At 36.0% G+C, this 16,280-nt stretch overlaps 2 protein-coding genes across 3 annotated transcripts; both read left to right on the forward strand.

The window, feature by feature from the left end:
- Nucleotides 1–2,158: 2,158 nt before the first annotated feature.
- Nucleotides 2,159–3,598, forward strand: LOC108206081 (protein EXORDIUM-like 5). The gene has a single exon (XM_017376261.2). It carries the CDS (start codon nt 2,332–2,334, stop codon nt 3,385–3,387), a length of 1,056 nt encoding a protein of 351 aa, XP_017231750.1. The 5' UTR covers nt 2,159–2,331; the 3' UTR covers nt 3,388–3,598.
- A 4,486-nt stretch (nt 3,599–8,084) lies between these two features.
- On the forward strand, nt 8,085–12,412 carry LOC108208222 (protein ACCELERATED CELL DEATH 6-like). Of its 2 annotated transcripts, none has more exons than XM_017378732.2 (4): nt 8,085–8,919; nt 9,607–9,977; nt 10,713–11,260; nt 11,452–12,412. In XM_017378732.2, exons 2-4 carry the CDS (start codon nt 9,728–9,730, stop codon nt 12,103–12,105), a joined length of 1,452 nt encoding a protein of 483 aa, XP_017234221.1. In that variant the 5' UTR covers nt 8,085–8,919; nt 9,607–9,727; the 3' UTR covers nt 12,106–12,412. The 2 variants fall into 2 exon arrangements, with proteins under 2 accessions (XP_017234221.1, XP_017234220.1); XM_017378731.2 differs by having other exon boundaries at nt 8,086–8,919; nt 9,623–9,977; nt 11,452–12,411.
- The last annotated feature ends 3,868 nt before the right edge of the window (nt 12,413–16,280 follow it).

Below are 16,280 nucleotides of genomic sequence, written 5' to 3' on the forward strand. Positions count from 1 at the left end.
AAATCTAGACCAATTGACATTCTACGGTTCTACTCTATTATAATACTGGCAAAGCCACTATCCCACATTCCCACCTAAAGTTGAAACACAGGCAGCCAGCAGGCATGGAAGTGGACACTGGTGAGTAGTGGCTTTTAGAAAGTGAATATTACAATCACTTAGCTTCTAAATCAAGCGAGGAGGTCCAAATTAGATGTCACCTCTCTGGCTCTCTCGTACTCCTCTTTTTGTTCCTCCCCTTTAATTAATTCATTAATTAAGTTTGAAATAATATAATTCATTCTTTAACTAAATACAAAAGAGCAAGTGAAAACAAGACTATATTTAACTACACATTAGGATACTTCTGTTCATTTATTTTTATCTTCCGTGAATAATCTCGTGTTAGGTCGAGGAGAATGGAATGGATATGGAATTCGTAAATCTATTTTGTCCTCAGTGCAACGATGAGTGAGCCCAAATTCATGAATATTATTAAAGCTACATAACAACAATGTCATTACCCTCAACAGCAAGGTAGCAGCTAGGCAGGGGAGCAAAAATCACTATCAAATTTAAACAAAAACAACAAGATACAAAGAGATTACAGCTACCTCACAGCTCACTAATCATCTCTAGCTTACTGTCCCCCCCTCCTCACCCATCTATCCAGCCTTTCTTTTTGGTGCTACTATCACAAATTTCCTCTCCCAATCATTCCAACTCAAAGAGAGAGCTGCTGCCTACTGTATTTTTCCTCACCTTAAAAATAAAAACTACTTGCATGGATACGGAAGTGCTGAGCTTTCGTTTTCGCTTTGAATTGTCCGGTTTGACACCATGAATATGGAATTATAGAAAGTAGTAGGACCTCGCTTAGCAAAAATATGGAACCAAGTGGGAAAGAACAGTGACGAATAAATGTCCGCGGCGGGCTTGTAAAATAAACTAACAATTTCCAGAGGTAAGATATGCGTATATCTCACCGTCTCAGACCATGGTGTTTGGTTTCGAATAACTGTAATTATTCAAATACATGATGTACATCTTTAAAAGAATCTTAATGAAGACTAGCTAATTAGTTCTATAATCTAACATCTTAGAAATGTGGTAAAATTTTACTTCAGACATTTTTCTTAACCTGTTTACCCGACTCTGATATCAATAAACGGATGAGACGGAGGGAGTTCTGTTTTTTTAACTAATCAATATAGAAAATTATCCTTGAGGATGCTCCGAGCAAGACGGGAATACAGTAAGAGTTAGATCAGTTACTAGTACATAGGTTTGTCGTATATGAGCAATTGAACATGCCTGGATCCTGATAATGATGAAGAAATGCTACCAAGAAATAGTTATAGTAATTATTTATGTTCCCAGCTACTCTTTCTGGACCTCCCTTGGTCCCTCGACCTCTTCTTCCTAAGCAACAACTCCAAACTAATCCCCTTCCCCTACCCTACTTTATTAATAACCAACCATTTAAACGGATGATATTTTCCTAGGTTAAAGTTCTCGCCTCCTCAACACTCTCGTCAAAACAATAATCTAGGATGGGTCCGGGTTCCTGACATACGTATGTTACTAGCAGACGTTCAGTGGAAAGAAAAAACGCTTGACAACTTAACTCTAAGTTTTTGATGTATATACAGTGGGTGTTACAATATAACTTAGCGAAAAATTACCTTTTTTTAGGATTTTTCACACTGCCTACACAGAATGTACATTCTTATATTACGATTAGCAAGAACTTATGCGATGAACTACTAAGTTTACATTAGTTATGATATCGAAAAGGGGCGAGGCTTTAATGAATGTAGCAAGCATCCCTACATGTTTGCCAGCTTGAGATTTCAAATAATGTAAAAAAGACAAGTTGATCGTACTAGCACCCACACCACTAGTACAATTCACACATTCGAAAAGAATGCCCTGGTGGGGTGGGTGATTTAAGGAAAAAAATGTCCTAGTGGGGTTTCAGTAAAAGACTTATCAAGGTCTTTGCCAAATCTTGGAAACCCTGATGAGATTAAGTGCCTAAACAGTGCTAATCTCATCTCACAGTACAAACAAGTTGAAGATTTGAGGTGAAGAAACTGACACACATGGGTTGGGTGGGCTAAAGGCAGTGTCCACAGTTATCAAGTAATTGAATAAAGTAACCAGAGGACCATCTCATAAAAAAAACACCTTCTTTCACCTACATTTATGTCTTGATATTATCATGCCAAGCAGCTGTCACCAGCCCATTTTTGATTTTCCTCCCAAACCCTCTTGCTCCTTTTTATATTTATTCCAGTGCTTTGGCTTCACTGGTATTCCAACTTATCCTAGCCATTTCAAATTTGCAAAATGTCACTTACTCTCTTCTTGCACTCTTTCCTCATTTCCTTGTTTTTCTTTCACAATGCTAATTCACTGGCAAAAGATAGCACTACTCTTCTTGATGTGGGAAATCATCAGGTTTTTAATCCACAGGCAAAGCTCCCGGATATCAGAACCAATCCCCTTTCGGCCTCGAAGAAATTTGAGGGCTCGTCTGATTTTATTGATCTGAAATACCATATGGGTCCTGTGCTCTCCTCTCCTATCAACATTTATCTCATTTGGTATGGGAAGTGGGCTAATCCCCACAAGCTCCTTATTAAGGACTTTCTGCTTTCGATATCCTCCAAGGGCTCCCCCTCGCCCTCTGTCTCGGACTGGTGGCGCACGGTCTCGCTCTACACGGACCAGACCGGCGCCAACATTTCGAGAACTGTACTAATTGCAGGGGAGTACACTGACCATTTGTACTCCCACGGGAAAGACCTGACGCGACTCACTGTCCAGGACGTTATAGCCTCCGCGGTTAAATCCAAGCCTTTTCCGGTAGACCACAAGACTGGGATCTACCTCATTCTTACTGCGGATGATGTCACAATGCAGGACTATTGTCGCGCTGTCTGCGGGTTCCACTACTTCACATTTCCTTCCAAAGTTGGGTACACGCTACCTTACGCGTGGATAGGGCACTCCATCAAGCAGTGCCCTGAGGTCTGCGCGTATCCATTTGCTGTCCCCAGTTACATGGGCGGGGGAGGGCCTGGGGCTCTGCACCCGCCGAATGGGGACATAGGAGTGGATGGAATGATAAGCGTAATAGGCCACGAGCTAGCAGAGCTGTCATCTAATCCTTTAGTAAACGCGTGGTACGCTGGGGAGGATCCGACATCACCAACAGAGATCGGGGATCTCTGCGAGGGATTGTACGGGACAGGAGGAGGGGGAGGCTACATTGGACAAGTAATGAAGGACAGAAAAGGGAGGACATTCAATTTGCACGGCAGAAGAGGTCGAAAATTTCTGGTTCAGTGGATCTGGAGCCCGATTCTGAAGGCTTGTGCTGGTCCTAACGCTCTGGACTGACTCAATCAGTCGCACAACTCCATTAGTATTTTCTATTCCACTCATCCCTGAGGTCGAACTACAAGCATCATATACCAGAATAGTCCGTCTTCCTACTCTTTTTGATTTTTAGATTCATATATCTTGTTCGAATGTTCGTTACAATGTACAGAGGAGTATATATAGTGATTTGTATTTCTTAATCAAATAAATCTACCTTAGCTTTTGCTCATCCTTCTACTTTGCTCATCACAAGTTCTCTACTAATATTAGTAACTGGCATTTTAAATCATTGTACAAACAATGTGATACACAACATCCTAAATATCAAGGTAAGATCTGCGTACATGTTATCTTATCCGTATCATACATGGTTTTTACCGTGTGAAACACAACACGAGTCAGGTACCTATTGCTCTGCAGCCATCCCTAGGATATTAGTACTAGTGATACTCCCTCTGTCCCATTTTAACTGATGTTTGACTTTCTAGCACGTATATTGAAATGTAAAAAAACAATATCTACACTTAATAAAATAATTCAATTCTTATATCAAATAAAAGTTTAGGTTCTAAACTTTTATTCGATATAAATTTTATAAAAAATTATTATGTTTAGATGTGACTTTTTTAACATCTTAAAATACGTGTAAAAAAGTCAAAAGCAGTTAAAATGGGACGGAGGGAGTATTATTGTTGTCAGCAACAACATATGTTATTCTGACAACTGTCACCGCCCAATCAATAAAAGTATTAAAATATCTTGCTCAACATTTATGCCTTGGACCCTTTCCGGCTCCACCAGGTTACATGTCTGTGCATTTAGCTCCCTATTTAACTACAAGAAGTTATTATTTTGAATATTGCAATTAGCAGAGAAATTACCAAGAAATCTGCTGTTCAATTGTGAAGTGTAATGACACAGATGATACACTTATTTGAATGAATGAGCACTGGTAACCTACCTACATGGCTACTGTGCTAAATTTTAAATTAATGCATCAGGCATCCAGTTGCTGAGCAAATTAAATAGCCCTCTTGTTTATCTCACTTTACAGTGGGAAGAGCCCTGCCCAACATAACTACAGTGCACATTATAAGTTGCTTATCTCACTTAACAGTAGGAAGAGCCCTGCCCAACTTAACAACAATGCATATTATACTTGCTATTTCTTTGGCATTCTCATATGAATAGAGTTGGTTTGTATTATTGTTATGGTTAATCCAATTAATTATGAAGTTTTTTAAACCCAGACAACCAGCTTTTTAATAAGATTTTATTTGTTTGTCGATTAGAGGCAATCTATGTTTGGACCATACTACTTGTCCTGTTGGCACACATGTCGACTTACTCCATTAAGTTTACTAGTCCAGCATCATCAAATTATTCACAAGAAATTACACCTGTGAACAACCGCAGAACCACTAAACGACCCTTATCTAAATTACTCTCACTAATCTGATGGATATTTTAAAGATATTCAGTAATCTTGTATTATCTCTGCAGTTCAGAAAAACAAATACATTAGGCCTGCAAGAGTTAAAAGTTGAAATCTAAACCAGCCTCTCCTGGTTTCGCAACTGTTTTTTAGACAATCTTAGAATGACAGAGGTTTAGCCTTTGAACCAACATATTTGTACCATAAAGAAACCTGTATAGCTGCTAACTGATAAAGAAAACCCTGATATTATTGGAGTCTAGGTTGATACTAGAGTTAATTGTCAAACGCGTCACTTTAGTTTGGACCAACTGCACTTTATTATCTAAACTTTACGTAATTGCACAGTGTATCGCTTAATATATTAGTATACAGCCATCTAGATGGAGGTAACTCAATTTTTTGGTCGAATGTAATGCAAGTCGAATGACAAGGTTAGCCAGAGAAGTGCTTAAAGAGTTTATGTGAACTGTATCAAACTTCCAAAAATGGGTACTTTTGTCCAACTTGAAGAGAAATAGATGAATCAATAAACTTACCATTGACTTGCTGTGTTCAAACAAGTAGGACATAGTTATAAGTTGTTCACACCAAAACACCATGACTTGAGAACATTGCTACCTCCCCATTTGTCTTCACAGCTACGAGGGGGGGTGAAAAAAAACCCGAAAAACCCGCGAAACCGACCCAACCCAACTTTTTTTTAAACTGATCAACTCGAACTGGTCGAAACCGAAGTATTAATGGGTTCGTTTTTTTTTTAACCCGAATAGGTTGGGTGGGTCAAGGTTCAACAAATTCCAACCCTTATCCAACCCAACCCAACCCAACCCGTTACATTATATAAATTATATATAATAATATATGAATTTTTAAAGTTGATAAATAATTATAAACTTATATAAGTTCTAGGTTTGTTTGCACTAAAATTGAAAATAACAGATATTCTGTTGGAACTCAACTTTGTAGCGAAAATCAGTAGTTCCAATCTGCCTTTGTTAACAGAATATACATGGAAGGTAAAAACGCAAATGATATATGCTATTTTACTCATATTTTTAAATATGTATCCAGTTGATACTTAATCAACATGTAACAGGTTGATGGTGAGTATCCTTTTATTGGATCCAAAGAAGCTGAGTTAACCAAGAATCACGACATTATCAATCAGAACACAAATAATAATATAATCGCAGAAAATGAAAGGGTATTCTAGCCGACCCAACCTAAACCAAGACGAACTAAATTCTAACCGACCCAAACCGATAAAATTTAAACCGAAGTTTAATTGGGTTAGAAATTATTAAAACCGAATTTAATGAGTTGGGTTAGAGTTTCGGGTAAAATCGACCAACCCGACCCATGAACACCCTAAGCTATGACAGTGTACTTTGAAGGCATGAACTAAGTCATGGTTGCGTCCTTGGACAAAAAGGTCAGGATATCATAAATTGGAGTCGAAATGTCGTGATGTTCTAAAATATGGCTCTAAGAGTGTGAGATGCTCCATCATCTAAGTTATAAGAATAAAATGTTTTAATCACTTTATTAATTTATTTATTTCTCACCTGCTTTAAATAAAGAGTCATTTTTTTTAAGTTTACTCGAAAAACCTCTATAACTTACTACAAAAACGTAATCAAGACTCATTCAATTTAAAATATAAAATTTACTTGATACATGAGACTTAACCTACATTTTTCAACGAGAACTATCATAAACATCGTCGCGGTTCGCCGACCAAGGACCAAAACAGTGATCACTGGGTTTATAGAGTGTGATGACAACCCACAGGTTGTGGTGTGTTGCTCAAATTTGCAGTAGAAGTAGATAAAATAAATGTATACCTACATAACAAATAACAAATCTGTCTAATAGTTTATGGCAAATTGTTGGTTAAAAGTTCAAAACTTAAAACAAAGGTTGTTAATAACGCGTTCAATCTTTTCATTATTCTAATATAAAATGTTAGTCACCGCGCATTCACACTCCTAAGTCAGAAAGAGGTGTTTTGTTTTTCTTGTTAAAGTCTCATACGCTTGTTTAAAGGGTTTTTTTCCATAAATATCAAGTTCAAACTGATTTTAACAAAAGTAATAAATTTTGTTCAAATATTTTGGAAAAATATTATATACAACTCGTTGCATTTATATACAACTAATTATTTATCAGCTATTTGCAACACGTGGGTTCAATTTATATAATATTATTTTACTCTATGTTTGTTGAATTTGAAAGCGTAAAGTCCTGAAGGTAAATATTCGATTAAGGGTGCAATAAAAGCGTATTATAATAAAAATATTATTAGTGAAGAATTTTATACATATAAAAAGGTCCTCGTTATTATTTATAAAGTAAACTGATATTATTTTATTAGCACAGCACAGCGCCACAGCCCCGCCACTGCTTCCAAACATGTCCTTAGTTTAATTAATCAATCTCAGGAGGGGTTCATTGAGACATATCAATTGCAACAATTTAGGGGTCATTTGTTAAATCTGAATCAAAATTTCTGAATGAACGAGAATTCTGGATGATTAGTATTCTGAATGACTGGATTATGATTTATTTGTTAAATTTGATTCAAATTTTCTAATGAACAAGAATTCTGGATGATTAATATTTCGAATGATTGAATTGTGATATATTTGTTAAATATTAATTTGAATCGAATTTTTGAGTGATTAAATGTTTTGCATAATATAATTACAAAATTATTAAATTTTTTAATAATAAAAATATTTTAATTAATAACTCATTAAATTAACAAGAACAAATTTCTAATACAAATTAATATCATACAATTTTCTTATTTTTACATATTTATATTATATCATTGGATATATATTAATGTATTAAAATTTTGACTAAAATATATCTTTAACAGTAAATTCGTTTTAGAAAAATATAGAATTAATGCGCGTCTCACCAGTATATGCAGCTGGTAACTGGACATCAGGGCGTGAACCATTCAGCTGACATTTCAAGCAGCAGTCGTCCAGAAGTTTTATTTTGTCGTCCAGATTTTGTAAATATGAAACAAACAATCTGAACACTGAAAAATACGTGGTTTAGTTCATATCCTCTCGTTCACTTGTTAACAGATGAGGCCTTAGTAATTTACAAACCCAAAATATCATGACTTCTTGGTGTAAATACTTATATTTATAATCTGAATAAAGAAATAACTAACTACACTCCTTCACGTGGGACTGGGACTGTGGTGTTATAATAAGTGACTCTGGCCAAAACCCCATGTAAACGATCATTTCTGTTGAAATCGATCACGATTATCTTTCCTTGTTTAATGTTTTTGGATCGGGTTTACCAGCCGACACTTCGAATCTCTACACATAATACGGGCGAGTCAGCGGTCTTACAATATCATTATAATACTCAGGTGCAGCAAGGCTATTTATACATGCTGGTAGATAAACACGAATCGGCTCCCTCTTTTGAGTCAATATTTCAGAATCCTATAAGTATGCTCGCAGAACAGATTGTGACAGGTTCAGGGTGGGAAATTGACGACACGCTTCTTCTGCTGAACGGCGGTCCAATAGAAAAGCTCACGGCAGGACTGTACAAGAGACATAAGGCAGCCGTGAAATATATTCTAAAGGATTTATCAGCGAGAGATTTCACGTCGGCCCTGAAGCCAGATTACAGAGGATTGAGGGGACTTACGTTTGCAGTCAAACATGGAAATATCGAAATGCTTTACAGAGGATTGAGGGGACTTACGTTTGCAGTCAAACATGGAAATATCGAAATGCTTCGCTTCCTCATTGACACAGCTGCTGCTGCACGTTTTCCCGCTTCTTCTTCAGCTAATACAGTGGAAGCTTTTGTGAGGCAAGGTGATGAGAAGAAGAACACGGCATTGCACGAGGCGGTGAGAATGGGTAACATGGCTGCGGCGCAGGTGTTAGTAAAGGCAGATCCAAATCATAGACATACTCAAAATTCTGATGGGGAAACTCCGATCTATATTGCTGTCAAACTGGGGCACTTGGATATTCTGAAGATGATGTGCGCAATTTTGAAAGCTCCGGCGTTTGAGGGTCCTGATGGTAGAACTGCTTTACATGCCGCTGTTACTAGGCTGCCTAAAGGTATTCGCTTCTCCCTCTCTTTTTTTTTACTCCGTCTCGGTGGGATGTTTGTTTGCACATTTCGAGACTCTAGTAATAAAGTATAGTTACATAATGTTTATTTTTTATTTTTCGAATAAAAGTTTAAACATTAAAATTTTATTCAGGAAAAAAATTAAATAAATATTGTGAAACTATACTTTTAAAAAGCGTGCCAGAAAGTAACGTATAAAATTCATTAAGACCAAATGGGTACCTAATAAGTTAGATGAGCTCACTTTGGACACAGGTGAGATCTATTTTTGCATATACTACAGTTTATCAGAATCTTTTTCTTTATAAAAAAATTACGAACTAGAGGTCAATGCATCATGATCAATCCCGTTAATCTGTTGGTTGAATTCTGAGTCCAACAAATTATAAAACTAAAATTTTAGGATGATTTATCAAAAAAGTTAGTTTCAACAATATACTAGTAGTGCTTTCTTAAAAAGTCAAAATCCACTTTCTATGTCTTATTTTTAAGGAATGTACAGCAATTCTTCGTCTTGTTTTTATGAATTAAATATATAATTCAATCCCTTTTCACATTATTTTCTCCTTCCCCTGTACGTTATTTTTCCTAATTAAAAAGAATAAAGATAAATATTGTTGTTCCCGGTATATACAACTCACCGGGAGTATTCTGCTGTGCTATTACTGATTCAGATTGAAAACATTATAGAAACCACGGAAAGCAGTGAAGCGGTTCAGGTAGTCATTGATACCCTAATACGTTGCATAGGCGATAAGAATAAGCAGGAGATTAGAACACTGATCGATCAAGCTGATGACAAATTTGGGAACACTGCCTTACACTTGGCAGTTCTGGGAAAGCACTTGGGTGGGCGCAGACAAGCTGTTCAAACACGATCTTAAATGTAATAGTGATTCCAAGAATCCGATCTACATTGCAGCTGAGCTGGGATACACGGATATACTCAAACAATTCTCCAACATTAAGTACTCCGCTAGTGAAACTGCACGTGGTCCTCGGAGACAATCGGCCGTGCATGCTGCTGTTTTAAGTCGAGATGCAGGTACGCCCTGTCTATGGCCCTGTTTGGGGATTAGCTGTTAGCGGATTGAATTAGATATTTTGACTAGCGGATTGAAATAGATGTTTTGACTAGCAAATTGAATTAGTTGTTTCTCGTAAAACTTTTTGGTTAATAGCTGATTGATTAGCTTTTTCTGACACAAACCAAAACCTCTAACCCAAAAAGCTCCTCAAAGTAGCTTTTTCAAAATTAGCTTTTTGGGTCCAAACCTCTATTTCAATCTGCTGACTACCAAACACTTGTATTAGCGGATTCTAGTGGTCAAACCTCTGACTCACCCCAAACCTCTAATTTTGCCCCAAACCTTTTAACTTCCAAATAGAGCCTATATATACCATACTTGTCAAGGAATATGTAATGTCGATTTTAAGAAGGCTTATCTATCTATAAGATACGATACATGTCAAGTAATATGTAATGTTGTGTTTAAGAACATCTACGAAAATATAAATATATGATAAATAATTCAATTTCTAGTTATAACATTATATTGAATGACATCCCTGTTTGTATTCCCTCTTATATAAAAGTATTAAATTCAAATTCTGTTAGTAAGGAAATCAAGTGGATATCTATTAATGAAAGGGAGATCTGAATTTTTGAGAATGGCTAGAAATCTGTTGGACTGACTACGTTTTATATAATAGTCCTCAAATATAATTTGGGACAACATATAACTAATTTCTTGGAGATGCCCTTGACATTTTTTTCCAGATTGTGTAAGATATGTATTGGAACATACCTCGAACCTTGTAACCTCTTGTGACGAAGACGGAAAGACGCCACTTCACTATGCCGTGCTTCACAAATTTGATTCGGTACTTGATAAGATTGTGAAAGCCACTGTTGAAGCTTCAATAGATAGATTTAGTACTGATTATGAAGGGATGGTACCAACACCACTTTGGTTAGCAATGGAAGGAGGATTTACTTCTACGGTCATACAGCTTATAACATTATTACCAGGTGTATGTCTTGAGATCAATCATGACAACAAAAGAAACATACTGCACTTTGCAGCATTTCGAAGTGATAAGAAAATGGTACAAGCAATATTAAAATATTGTCCGCGAGATGATATCGACACACTTGTGAAGGGTAAGGATGATAACGGAGATACACCTCTGCATCTGCTCATCGATCAGGGCTGTTTCATTGCAGACCTTCTAAAATACGAGAGAGTTGTTAGAATGGTCAAAAACAAACAAGATATGACTCCTCTCGACATGTTATATAAGCAAGACAAAATCATAGCTGATCAGGTACCCTGCAAAACCTTTCTGGAACTTATTTTAGTTGTTTTATTTGTCTAAATTACTCTTTTAATATCTTTTTAACAAATTAACTGAATCGTATTTGAAAAGCATCTAATAATATGATTCTTGCATCAGATGAGCTAGTCAGGATAATAAATATTAGTATCTAATAATTATTACTTGATCCCTCCTTACAGTTGCAAATTAAAAAAGAACTTGATGGTACGCAAGTTAATCAACATTCATGGTTTCGGCGTAGACGCATCAAGTTGGACCCAATTGCACATGACAGTTTAGTGCCTTCATGGAAACGATCAGAAAAAGATGACAAATTTAAGAGAAAAAACAAAGAATTGATGAAAGCAGAGCTTATACAATACAAAGACAGGACCAACGCCCAAATCATAGTTACTGCGCTCATAGTTACAGTAACTTTTACCGTAGGCTTCACGATGCCAGGGGGATATTATCAAAGTGGTGACCTGAATCAAGGATTGGTCCTTCTGTCAAAGAAGAGAGCTTTTAGTGCATTCATGATATCAGATGCATTAGCTCTAGCACTATCCACCATTTCTTTATTTCTCTATTTCATTTCAACTACGTATGAAGATCCCCAACTCGTCTCAAAACTCAATGGTGTATCATCAGTACTCACTGTTGTTTCTGTTGTTGCAATGATGTTGACATTTACCACTGGAACATATGCTGTACTATCCCACTCACCACATGTTGCTATTACGGTTTGTATCATTTGTTCCACTTTCTTTCTTTTCATCATTGTTTTCCTGATCATCGAGGGTATATATGACCGCGAAAACATAGAAGAGAACGTACCCTCTTTTCATTTGTAATTGCTTCCAACAACTTGATGCATGTATTCTTATCTTTCATAATGTACTATTCAATTCATATGCATGACTGTGTAACTTGAAAGAATCACATCTATTCGTGTGAACAGAGAATGCTTTCACCCTTAGCATGTCTCTTCTTAAGAATCATATTAACTTTTACAGTATCATCTTGGAAGTGTTTGTAAATTGTGCACATGACCTATTCAGAGAAACAACCTTCATATAGCTACTTGATTATTTATTTTACCAATTAGTAATACTGCAAATAAATAACTGTTTGGTTTACGTAATGAACTGAGTGAAGTATAGGAACATTGTTACTTACTTCACAAAGATTAAATTGGTATAGGATGATATTAACTCGCTTTGTTTGATTCCTGTTTGCTCCTTCAACTGTGAATATGGAGCTTCTTAAAAACTTTCCAAGTTTCAGAGAGATCAGCAGATTATTTAGTTCTTGATCGGTCTCAATGACTTGTATGGAGCTATCAGAGGTTCCATCCTAATGATAGTCGTTTGCTTTCTTTAAGCCATGTCAATAGCTTGCTTCTCCAAGAAGCAGCACGGAGAAAAATTAATTTGTTGGGCATTTTATGGCCAATTCTGCATATTTAAATGCTACTTCTTCCACCTCTGCTACTTTTCCACAACCACAATCTGTTTTTAGCACATCTTATTACTCAGCAAAATCTGTTATTAAGGATAACTAGAAATCTTTACATTGCAACTATTATGAGAAAGAAACCTGTATAACTGCTAATTGATAAAGAAAACCCTGATATTATTTGAGTCTGGTTTTTACTAGAGTCAATTGTCAAACGCGTCACTTTAGTTTGGACCAACGGCACTTTATTATCTAAACTTTACGTAACTGCACAATGTATCTCTTAATATATTAGAGCATCTCCAACCATACAAAGCCTTTGGCTAAAAAATGAGTTGGCATTCCAAAATTAAAAAATATAGCCAACGTCCTGAAAAAATAGCACTCCAACCACACTAATCTGTTGTCTATAATTTTAGCCAACCTCCTATGGATGACTATATTTGTCGAACCTCTACAGGTCTGTAAGAAATCTGTAGGAAGATTACACATCATTTATTACCATATTAAACTGATATATTCTATTTTAACATTTTAAAATATTAATAACATACTATTTTTAAATTATAGCCAACCAATATAGCCAATACCATTGAAACAAAATGTCTTACAGGTTCAGCAAATTTTACCTAATGTCTTAGAGCATCTCCAACCATCTAAAACTCTTGGCTAAAAGGTGAGGTGGCATACCTAAAATAAAAAAATTTAGCCAACAGCTCCAAAAACCCAACTCCAACCATGCTCAGCTGTTGTCTATAAATTTAGCCAACCTCCTATGGATGGCTAAATTTGTCGAACCTCTACAGGTCTGTAAGAAAATCTGTAGGAAGATTGTACATCATTTATTACCATATTGAACTGATATATTCAATTTTAACATTTAAAATATTAATAACATACTATTTTTAAATTATAGCCAACCAATATAGCCAGTACCATTGAAGCAAAATGTCTTACAGGTTCAGCAAATTTTACATAATGTCTTACAGGTCCAATTTAGCCAACAATTATAGCCAACGCCGTTGGAGATGCTCTTACAGGTCCAATTTAGCCAACGATTATAGCCAACACCGTTGGAGATGCTCTTAGAGCATCTCCAACCATTGAAAACCTTTGGCTAAAAAATGTGTTGGCATACCTAAAATAAAAAAATTTAGCCAACAGTTCGAAAAACTCAACTCCAACCATGCGCAACTGTTGTCTATAAATTTAGCCAACCTCCTATGGATGGCTAAATTTGTCGAACCTCTACAGGTCTGTAAGAAATCTGTAGGAAGATTGTACATCATTTATTACCATATTGAACTGATATATTCTATTTTAATAATCTAAAATATTAATAACATACTATTTTTAAATTATAACCAACCTATATAGCCAATACCATTGAAGCAAAATGTCTTACAGATTCAGCAAATTTTACATAATGTCTTACAGGTCTCATTTAGCCAACGATTATAGCCAACGCTGTTGGAGATGCTCTTACTCCCTCCGTCCCATCCATTTCTTTACACTTTCCTTTTTGGGATGTCTCACCCAATTTTTTACATTTCAAAACTTACCAAAAATAGTTAATGGGTCCCACCACTTCTCTACTTTTCTTTCCTTTTCACACTACTTTTACTCCACTATCCTCTTTTTATACATTAAAAATCAATGGGTCCCACCACTTTCCCCACTTTTCTTCCTCTTTTCCACTACTTTATACATATTTCTTAACCTCCGTGCCCAACCCATTCGATAAGAAATGGGTGGGACGGAGGGAGTAGTATACAGCCATCTAGATGGAGGTAACTCAATTTTTTGGTCGAATTTAATGCAATTCGAATGACAAGGTTAGACAGAGAAGTGCTGAGAGAGCTTTATGTGAACTGTATCAAACTTCCCAAAATGGGTAGTTTTGTCCAACTTGAAGAGAAATAGATAAATCAATAAACTTACCATCGACTTGCTCTGTTGAAACAAGTAGGACATAGTTATAAGTTGTTCACACCAATACACCATGACTTGAGAAGATTGCCACCTCCCCATCTGTCTTCACAGCTATGACAGTGTACTTTGAGTGGCATGATGCGCCGCGGGTGTGCACAAGTCATGGCTGCGTCCTTGGACAAAAGGTCAGGATATCATAAATTGGAATCGAAATGTCGTGAAGTTCTAAAATATGGCTCTAAGAGTGTGAGATGCTCCATCATCTAGTGTAGATTATAAGAATAAATGTTATTACAAGATATACTTCTGAGGGTGAGATGCTCCATCATGTAGTGTTAGGTTATAAGAATAAAATGTTACAAGATATACTATTCTATGGACATATTATACGAATTTGGCTTCAAACATTAGATAAATTAATGTAATGAAGTAATATTAGATTATCTAGGTCAGATGTTCTAGTGCTTGAAATTGTGATAAAGAGGGCCAACACTAGCGTGCTTGTAAGACAGTTGGGAACTAGGAACAACTCTTTAATGGATCGTTTGGTTCATGGGGATTTGGAATCATGCATGAGTTTTGTTCATTTCAAATCGATACATGATGTTTACAACAAGTCCAATAGATTGCCTAAATCGATACTCAAATTTAGGTAATGTATCCAAAAGAGGTACTCCAACACTATCCTAATGATTACTTAAATCACTGGCACATGGTCAAATTTTCTATCAATTACCTATTTTTAGGTAACCACTAGCCATTACCTATTTATTATTTATGAATAAAAAAATGCATCTCTCTCCTTCTTTCTTTATTTTTTCTCTTCTTTTCCCCTTTCTTTCCCTCAAATTTATTATTAAAATAACAATAGAGGAACAAATATAGGGATTTTTATTGGAGTCAGACACTAAAAACAGATTACCTAAATCACTAAGACTCACTAATATTTTTTTATTTTATATTATTAATAGGTAATGAGATATGTAACCTATTTTATAAGTCATTAAACTGTTTAGGAAATAAGTAAAATTCCTGGAAAAAAAACTGAGGCCGTTTGGGTTAGATTAAAAAGTGTGACTTTTTGCTTAAAGTAAAGAAGTGGAGCAGAAGTGAGAAATAAATTAATAATTATAAGTTGTTAAAGTGTTTGGAAAAGGAGTAAAAGTTGTAAGGAGAAATGACGACGAGGAAACGGCCGAAGAGGACACACCGTAGGCGAAAGAGAAAGAAGGAGCGGCAGAAGTAGAGGCGGAGGATCCGAATGGAGAAAGAGAAGATCGAAAAGAGAGGAAAATTGGGAAGATGATTATAAATTATGGATCCGCCGCAGACGTTTATGCCAATAGTTTAAATATAAATTCTCAGGGATAACAGAAATGTGCATCAGTGCATGTAAGAACAGAATATATACCACTTAACTAAAGCGGGTCTGATCTTCGCTAACTTAATTATTTTTTTTGTGAGTGCCAAAGAAAAGCCCTAAGGACAAAACGGGACCAGAACGAAGAGACAGACCAACAAGGGCAACAACTAGAAGAAAGAGGTACTAAACTATGTTGCCACTAACCAGCTCAATTAAACAATAACAGTAAAGTACATTCCTATTCGTCATCTTCCGCGTAGAAAATTTGAACTTTTT

Source organism: Daucus carota, chromosome 2 (assembly GCF_001625215.2).
Source record: "Daucus carota subsp. sativus chromosome 2, DH1 v3.0, whole genome shotgun sequence".
Taxonomy (NCBI): Eukaryota; Viridiplantae; Streptophyta; class Magnoliopsida; order Apiales; family Apiaceae; genus Daucus; species Daucus carota.